The sequence below is a fragment of the Etheostoma spectabile genome, chromosome 3, assembly GCF_008692095.1.
Source record: "Etheostoma spectabile isolate EspeVRDwgs_2016 chromosome 3, UIUC_Espe_1.0, whole genome shotgun sequence".
NCBI classification, from domain to species: domain Eukaryota; kingdom Metazoa; phylum Chordata; class Actinopteri; order Perciformes; family Percidae; genus Etheostoma; species Etheostoma spectabile.
In genome coordinates, this window is record NC_045735.1 from 2,093,221 (window position 1) to 2,102,988 (window position 9,768).

Sequence of the window (9,768 nt, forward strand, 5' to 3'; positions counted from 1 at the left end):
TATGACTTTTTTATGACTTTTTCAACATACTATTCTATGACTTTTTTATGACTTTTTCGACACACTGTACTGTGACTTTTTTGAGATACTATCCCATGACGTTTTTAATAACTATGCTATAAAAAATTTTATCACTTTTTTTGACATACTATACTATGACTTTTTCATGACTTTTTTTGACATACTATACTATGACTTTTTTTTTTAACTTTTTCAACATTCTATACTATCCCATGACGTTACTATCCCATTTTCATCACTTTTTTTGACATACCACGCTATGACTTTTTTGACATACTATACTATGACTTTTTTATGACTTTTTTCGACATACATAACTATTCTCGAATTGTTTGACATATTATACTATTACCTTTTTGACACACTATACTATAACTCTTCTCGAATTTTTTTAACATATAATACACTAAGCATACAATAAAATGTCATTTAAAAATTAAGGCATTATTGGCACTAAATGATTTGATCAACTCGTAAGACCCTGTGGACACCCTGGACCTGATCATGTACTGATAAGTTATGATAATGAGCATAACTCCAGTGTAAAATAAAAAAGTCAAGCACCATTTAAAAAACATTGTTTTATTGCGTCAATGCTTAATTCTTTGACTTTTGTACAGATTTCTATTTACAATTTCATAATTATTATGCCTTTAATAAATAGTACAACTCAAAGTGTTTAGCTAGCCTACATATTTAAATATTGCACATGCAAAGTTGGTAGTGCTTGTCTAATACATATGCTATGTTACTAGCTATCTACAAAGTTACATAACAAAACATGTGGGATCCAATCACCATGCTACTGAAGAGACACTGTGTGTTTCCCCCTCCAAAAAAAACTATTTAGACATGCAACCGTTCAGCAGGGGCCGGTACCGTTTCATTACGGTAAAACTGTAACCACAGTAACAATAACTCAAATCTCCAAAAACAAATGAAAATACAATTTAAAAGAGAAAGTTCTCAAAGAACAAATAAACACTACACGCCCCTACATACTAACCGTGGTTAGCTGTGAATTCGGTGGAAAATTTCCACTACTACGGCAAGAACAAAATCAAAATCAAACTTTTTAATCAGCGTCACTTTTTAAAATCAAAAAGAAATCAAAACCAGTGTGACCTACAAGGCATTTTAGACTGTCTCCAAAATGTAATATTGGTCAATTTTCTGTGAATGAAACCTTCTACAAATTCGAGAGGACTTTTTCTGCCATAGGCAACTAATCTATTCCTATAAATACACTGTGTTCAAATCAGTAATGCTCTACCCACAGTGTTGGTAGATCAAAGTCAACCTATACATACATACACACATTGTTACATACATACATACATACAGAGACATCGTTATATTTTAACATTTAAGATCAACAATTGCCAGACATTGTGAAAATAATGCCAACACACACTGTAGTGGGACAACAACATGGACAATGTGCACTCCCTTGACCTCTAGATGGCACTCTCACACAAACAAACAGCGCTCCTTGTCATTTCACTAAAATGGATGACAGGTACAATGCAAAAACAAAAACAAGGACAAATTAAATCAGACATGACGGACACATTTCTGCTACAAAATGCCAGATTGATCTTGTATTTCCATGTTGGAACAGGGAAAATTGTCTATGTTGTGTTGTCTGGTCCACCTCTGTGGAGTTCTATGGCTTTGGCAAGAGTGTTCAGAGGAAGCAGAAAGGGCCTTTGCCGCCTGCGTCTGATGTGTTTGTAATGATGCAGGCGCCTCTCTATCTGCTGCTCTCCCTCCCTGCACCTCTGAACCCCAGTGAGCAGAGAGCACCGACAGTCATGCACATTCAGAGATACTGTACATCGTCAACAGACACTTCAGACGTGCTTACAGAATTTACAGACGACACTGACTTGATCGCATGCACTTGATAACATGGGTGTTTGTGACCCCTGGCTGGGTTTACATGTTGAGACGAGAGTCAGTGCAGGAGTTCAGAGCCGACCTCAGCGAGAATTAACAAGTCAAGACGTGTCTTGAAATCATTCAGAGCTGTGAGAAAGTTTGCAAGGCCCCTATTGTTTTATAGAATTGGTTCAAAATTCTTTATCTGTGGTCTTCGCATTGTCTTCTATCACACAAATGGGAACAGTTTCATATTTAAAAAAAATGAAAGAACGTAAATAAAAAAGTATGCAAGTCACTGATACACTTGTTTTCTTTTTGCCTTTTGTGAGAAATTGTTGCAGAACTTTGATTAAAAAATAATTCAATTCAATTTTTTAAGTGCTTACAGATTAAGAGATTAAGATTAAGAGAGTAAGATTCACACATTAATGGATTAAGAGTTGTTTTTGCAATGAAAGACGTAAGAAATGAAATGTTAATAAAAATAGAGGACAAATCAAATGGTGCCTTAGTTTTGCACACCTTTTTATTTGAATTTTATGTTTGAAATTAATGAAACTGATCAAAAGTACTACATTAATAAATAAGTATATTTTATTATAAAGTAAACAAATATTAAAACTGACAAAAGGCAAACCATTTCAATTATTTCATTTTAGAGTTGTTTTTTGAGAACAACAACCTTTTTATGAAACTAAAGGTGATTCAACTTTTCACAGCACTAAGCTGTACATCATTAACGACATTTGTTGGGATTTGAAGGACAAAACAAAATCCACCCTGAAGCACTTCAACAATGTTGAAAGATAATCCTGTGCTGACGGTGATATGTCGTCAATCCCTAAATCAATTGTTTTTATTTCCATGGGCGACTTGCCACCACAGATGATGTGGTATCGCATATATTTTCAAACTAGTATGAAAAGTATCAGCTTAATTTAGTAATGGCACCAACTTACATGCAGGTCTCTCAAATCTGTCAGGGAGCCAGAATGCATCACAGCCGCAAGACATGCTGCAATTAGAGTAAAAGATTCAATTAAAGTTTTGTCGACTGGAAAACCTCCGGCCATTTTGCTCTTACGATTGCCTTTGAATGCAATGGTTTCACACTCGCTCTCTGGGGGCCGTCCAAAGCCATTTTGGGAAATGTAGGAAATAACCAACTGAGGCAGAAATAATGCTGACGAAAGGAAGTTGAATTCAGTCACCTTACAAAATAACTCCTGGAGCACACTCCACACCACCGAGAGACAATATTTTAACAGTTTGATCATTGAAAGGGTGGATTTTATTCATTTTAATAGGACAAAGAAATATTTTCTTTGCACCTTGAACAGTGTTCACCCAACATTGAAAACCAAACTTCCAGAGCTTCTGTGTTTATTCATGAATGTCGAAAGGGCAAAACACCACATCTGGAGTTACCATTTAACATTTTGTTCACTTGACTGCTTGGTGTGTGGGGCTAATGAACTGATGCCAGCACTTTAGCCCACAAATGCAGTAGTTGAAAATAGAAAGTCGGAGAGCTGGAGTATCGTAGCACCCTGGGAGCTGCTGGAGCTGTGGCCTGACACGTACAGATCCTTCTGCTTGAGGGGCAGCGAGGACTGCCATCATGCTTCCAGGAACTATAATAAGACGGAAATTGTTCGCTTTCTCTAATTCCTTTTAGGGGCCCAGACTGCAGCCTTGGTAGCTCATCAGACTCCTGGTGGGTGACACATCATCTGGCCTGCTTGGAAAAGCAAGCAGCTCTGATCTCCTGCACTACTTTTTTTATTGCATCAGGGAAACAGACACAACAGAGTATTATGTGTAATGTCAGCCCTTGATTGTCCCTGACAGAGTAAAGGGGGAGGAGTCCTGCATGACTCCTCATGCTGGCTTCACAGTTTCATTGGATGTCAGGTGGTGAGGCGCCACTTGTTCAAAAAAAACTAAGTGTGATTTTTAAAATGGACTTTGTCAATGGTTATTTTAAGTGTTATTCATTGTAGTTCTTTTCCTATCAACAGGGAAATGACCACACCCACTGGCATGCACATGCAGGCTGGCTTGTTCTCCGCTCACAGTGGGCGCGGCTACTCCATGCCGTTCCTCAGCATCTGATTGGCCGCGATGAGCATTACGCTGATGATAAATGCCATGGCAAAAGCGCAGATGAGGCTCTTCCTCACGCACGTCTGACGGTTCTTCTTTGAAGGGTGAACTGAAAGACAAAAGAGGAGACAAACAAAAAAGATGATTAAACATGAATACGAAAAAGTTCCCCAAGTGTAAGATTGAGACGCTAAAACTTCTGTTACTGACATTTCTTTGAATTTTTCAATTTTCTGCAGAAAGAACATAATGAAGACAAATAGAGGGGGCACTGATGCCAAGCACATTTTGAGTGGTTTATTTATACTGTGTTTACTCCATAGGTTCATTGGTAAACTGTTCTCCATCAGGGTAGAATAGTGCCATTCAAATTATATAACACAAGATGTGAGGCTCCGTCATCAAGACCTTTGCTTTGTGGTTTGTTTGGAATAGGAATGTAACTCATACCAAGTGCAGAAAATGACTTCACAAGGCAAGGGTTTCGGTATTAAGAAGATTGATGTTGACTTTTAACAGTTGGAAAGACAGCATAATAAAATAAACTGAGGACACACCTACAGAAGGTCTGGACTGCAGCTCAAAATTTGTATCTATTCTTTAATTATTAAGGAATACATACACATTTGTAAGGGTAATTTATTAATGGCAGAGAAAGTATAATTAGGCAGTGAGTGAAGATTATGTTTGCTCATCACATCAAAAGTTAAGGGGCTGGAATAAGATATGATTTGATTCCACTTTGTTGCTGCCCAAATCTTTTCACCTGACAAGACAACAAAATCTTGGCACAGTAAACACGTTGTTTGTGTGTTCAGATCACGTTACCTTGGTGACTTTCTTATTGAGCCATGCACCACAAAAAGATACTGCTACTACTATGAGGCAATTTTCCATTATAGGTAGGTGTTCCAAAGGATATAACCTTGAGGTGTGATCACACATCCGTGTTGCCGGGCAGAATTACCAGCTCTGCTCTGGATACCGTCTGAATGAGCGGCGGGTAACTGGGCAGTGGTCAGCAGAGAGGGACACGGAGGTGAGCGTCACACTTCACAGGACCAGACTGATTTTACAGCTCATTACCGTAGAATGTTGTGAGTGACCAATCACAGTTAAGTTTTCAAAAAGGCCAGGTAACAAATATAAATAACATATAATGGAGAGCTAATTTAGATCTTTTAATCTTAAGGAACTTAATCATACTTGTTGTCAGGGGTACTACTGATGATGTCATCTCTGCTTGGATATTAGTTTTAGAAATCTTAACAGAATGCCAAGGAAATGGTAAGTAAAATCTATTGAAGGAGGCTATTTAGTTGCATTATGGGAAGTGTAGGATCAAGCGTGTTTGGAGCTTGGCCCATGTTAACGACTAAAAATCAGGATATCCTGGCCTCTGTTGCTAAGATTTTGACAATTTTTTTAAAAACAAATTTGTCTTATGACTCCCCTGAATTATGAAAGTGGATACTAAATCACTGGAGTACCCCTGCCATTTTATGTCCATAAAAAATGATTAGTAATGGTCATCAGATTTAGACAAAATGAGTTTATACGGTAGATACATCTAAAACTCCAACTTCCCTGAAATGAATCTTATCTTCATGAAAGTTTAAAAGTTCTGTTTTTTGCTGATTCACTGTTATGGTCATTTTGGAGGGTCTGTCTGTCAGTGGTGCTGTAAATATGTTTGTATATCAAACTTAGAAGAGTTTTTAATGTTTTGTTCAATCCATTTATTAAGTACATCAATGGGGTTTGACCAAATATTAGTGTCATTGTGTGAAAAAGGGTGGTGAAGCGGTGAGGACCTTCAATTATTGTCTCCCAAGTACCCCGTTTATGGACGAAATGTATGAGAGTGCAAGTAAATGCACTATGTTGAACTGAAGGACATTATATAGAAATCCAAGCTGACACACAATTTCACACAACAGCAGTAACTCAGCAGTTCTTCCTCCCTGCAGTGGATTGTCAGACTGAGAGTTGCTGAAATGATTTTACCAGGCCACAGTAATCAGAGGAGCTAGGCCAATGACCCACAGCCACATGGCTCACACTTTCACTTGGTCTATTTTTAACTTTTAATTTAAGAAGCACTGAAGTCATCAAAAATGCCTCTTAAATGCTGATCCAAATAAAATGCAATGTGGAAAGTAGGACAAAAATGACTACATATTTCTTGGCTCTGGCGTTGCCATTAGTTGGCAGTTAAAAAAAATACTATTCCAGACTCTCACATCATATCACATGAGGTGACGTGATTTTTAGCCAAATGGATTATCTAAGAATGAGATATTGGCCAATAAGCAAGGTTATGCAACTCAGTACTGGTACTGCAATGTCTTGTCTTATTGTCCAGTCCTATCGAGGACCCACTCAAAAATGAGATGACACATCAAGAGGCATTCCTCGTACAATAAATAAATAAGTGTGTTTTTTTACCTGAATTTAACCAGGGTGGTTTTGCTAAGGACAAAAATCTCTTTCAGACTCACACTCAGATTCAGTTACTCATTCACACAGTGAAGTCGTCTAGTACAACCACATTCTCATCTATTTTCTTTCGCACCAAAGTTTGTGTAATGAGGTTGGTAGGTCAGTCTGTGTGTCTGTGTGTCTGTCTCTGAATGTCTGTCTTCCTTTCTTTCTTTCTCCAGCCACTTTTATAATTTTGAGGCTACCGCTGCTGTGACACAACACAAACATCCACCCGTTTCAAGAGCAACTTGTCTCTCTTATTGAGTCCTACACATTGTATATTTTTTAAAAGCCTAACCATCTGGGATGAGAGTATGTAACTGATTCATAATTCAAACCGTTTCAATAATGTACTATTATTTGGTGTCATTTCCTTGACACCAGTGCAGCTAATTTTAATTTCAAGTATCAATCTGTAGTTGTATTTGTGAGGGTGAGTTAAACAGGGTGTCAATGGAAAGAGCATGTGTTCAGCTCCTAGCTGGACTGGGAAGATGGGAGGAGAGTTGTGGTCTAGACATTAGTCCTCGGTCCAGTCGCCTGAACCTGCTGTCAGCCTCATAAAAACACCTCCTCAGCGGCCCAAAGTAACTACACTGCTGCCAAATATCCACACAGGATTTTTCTCAGATGACCACTGTGGTCATTAAGGTAATGAGGTGTACGTCGGTTTCCAGGCAGACACTTATGGCTGTCCACATTCCCTTGTGCTTCAAAATGATAAAAAATGAGAAAAATGACAGTGTAAAAAGTGCACAGGTTACAGTGTTGCTATGTTGTAAAAGGATATTTAGTTCATTTTTTAAGTAAAAAACAAGGAATCTAGAGTTTGTATCTATCTAGTGCAGGGTAATTTAGTTCTTCAGTTGGAAATGTTAAATACATAACCTCTTGTGCTCTTGATGATTTTGCTGTGCTCAGAACAGCAATAGAGTACATGGAAAAAGTCAACAATTACTCAAATGATAATTATTGCTAAGATGAGGGTCCTTAAATCTGTATGGCAGCTGTGACATTTATGGATCAAAGTTGATTTCCAGGATTGCGTCTGGCTGCCAGGAACTACCTGGACAGCTGCTTCTCCTACATGTTTCTCTGCAATTTACGCTATTGGTGCAATTAGCTCAGCAGTGAATCTGAGCCTGGTTTACTTCTATGGATCGGGGGTTACATTCTTTCTTCTGTTGTTTTTCTGCTCCCCGCCATATTGATTTTAGAGCAAGGCGAGGCCAGAGGGAAATCAAGTGCCTCTATACCTCATATACCAGTAAGCTGAAGCAATAAGCACCAGAGTATTATGAATTGTACTCAGTATAAATCACACTGTGACACAATGTATTGATTTCTCCATGATTAAGAACATTTTGGTGTCCCTGTGTGGCAGGTGGTACTCATGGACCTTGAGGCTAAAAGATGTGATTGCTTTCTATGATCCTGCAGTGGTCAGTCTTCATCATAAACCCAATAGGAACAACATGTTGTCACCACTCCACACCAGTTTAAAGACCCTGATAAAGTGCTCATTGACATCGTTATCGGCCAAGTAAATCCCCTCAAGGACAGGCCAGAATCAGGCAGGTGGGACATTAAGGGCTGTTTGGCCTCTGAGCATCATTCTAGTCAACGGAAAGAAATATACAACGACCTTCTCAGTGCTTCAAATTGCACAATCTCAGTGCAATTCAATTTCGCGCATACAGTATTATTAATCTTGCAAACACTTCTGACCAGTCACACTGCATTAAAGTAATTTGCGTTCTTTGTTGACCATGCTGCCTTTAGGATACGTGGGCATTGGGATTGTTCATGTGGTTAGTGTCGGGACAAAAATGGACGCCAGAACATTTTTTATGGCTGCTTTCAAAGCACACGTCATCAGTCAATGTAGACACGTAATCAATAATGCTGAATATGACATTCACATTAACAATTTTTTCAGTATGACATTTCTACTTGCACATTTGTCTGAACACAGAATTAGCCAGCTCTAAAAAATGAGAAAACAAAGGCAATGAGTAGGCCAAAGATTTACTTCATTTACAACTGTGTTTTCCACATTTATAAAACTTTTGCCCCTCCAGTAATCTCCATAGTGATCAATCTGTTTTGACACTGAAGCTTTTCAACCAAGACTCACTTGCGAATAACAGACAGAAATAAACCTGAGAGCAGGGGTGGCAGATGTTGTAAACATTCAGGGCTTAGCCTAAACCTAGGGGGGTTCGGGTGCATGCTCCCCTGGGAAGATTTCTCCCCCCAGTTGGACTCATTGAATCCGCCAGAGTCTGCGCTTTCCTCTCAGACCTAATTTTTGAAATTCCAAGACTGTATGAACCCCAGTATGCAGACATACTCAAACACACCATTTTATTATAGACAAATAAAATATTTATATTAGAGCGGATTATCAAAAAGAGGGCATGTCTGTAAAGGGGAGACTCATGGATACCCATGGAACCCATTTTCATTCAGATATATTGAGGTTGGAGGTCAAGGGACTCCTTTGAAAATGGCAATGCCAGTTTTTCCATTGCCAACATTTTGCTCATGTTTGGAGCATTATTTAGTCCCCTTGCCAAAAAGCTAGCAACGCATGGATTCGTGATACCAGTATACTGATCTTGCTTTAAAACTTAACCCACTACAGTCTCTAAAAGTCAGCGGAGTCAGCCAAAAAGATTCAGGGCTTTTAAGGAAATATTTTGGGGCTAGAGCCCCAGAAGCCATCCTCTTGCCCCGCCCCGTCCTGAGAGTGAACAGCAGGATGTGCAATGGACGTGTTAAAAGGGCAGTGAGAGGTAAAGAATCAAAGCAACAAGCATCTGCTCAGCAACAGCCAAGCAGATGCTTATTAGTACGGGACTGCCTGGACTGCATACTGAACACTGTGGCACTAGGGCGTTGCAACAAGATGATTCACTGAACCGGAATTCAAACCAGGCATGTGAAGACAAATATGCTTGCTCAAATGTCTTGAAATTTGTCTGAAAGAAACAATTACATTTCACATTTTTATAGTGAAAGAGTGAAAAAGTCCTAAAATACGCTCTGTTGCTCTGATATCCATAAATCTTGGAAGGCTAGATTTGCAGGGCCACGCATATTTCATAACTGGTAATCAGCTGATGACGGTCCCCACCAACGCCCCAAATCAATAATCAGCAGGTGCTTTGACTCTGTTGGATGTAGATCTTGAGCCAAAATTCTTCCTGACAGCATGCATTACCTTCTCTCCCACAGTGCCCCACACACACACACACACACACACACACA

At 39.0% G+C, this 9,768-nt stretch overlaps 1 protein-coding gene across 3 annotated transcripts in view; it reads right to left on the reverse strand.

Moving 5' to 3' along the window:
* Positions 1-587: 587 nt before the first annotated feature.
* The window catches only part of caln1 (calneuron 1), an 84,015-nt gene continuing 74,834 nt past the window's right edge, over positions 588-9,768 (reverse strand). For all 3 annotated transcript variants that reach the window (XM_032512089.1, XM_032512088.1, XM_032512087.1), the window contains one exon: positions 588-4,120. In XM_032512089.1, coding sequence (XP_032367980.1) covers positions 3,993-4,120 — 128 coding nt within the window. In that variant the 3' untranslated portion in view covers positions 588-3,992. The remainder of the gene's footprint in view (positions 4,121-9,768) is intronic.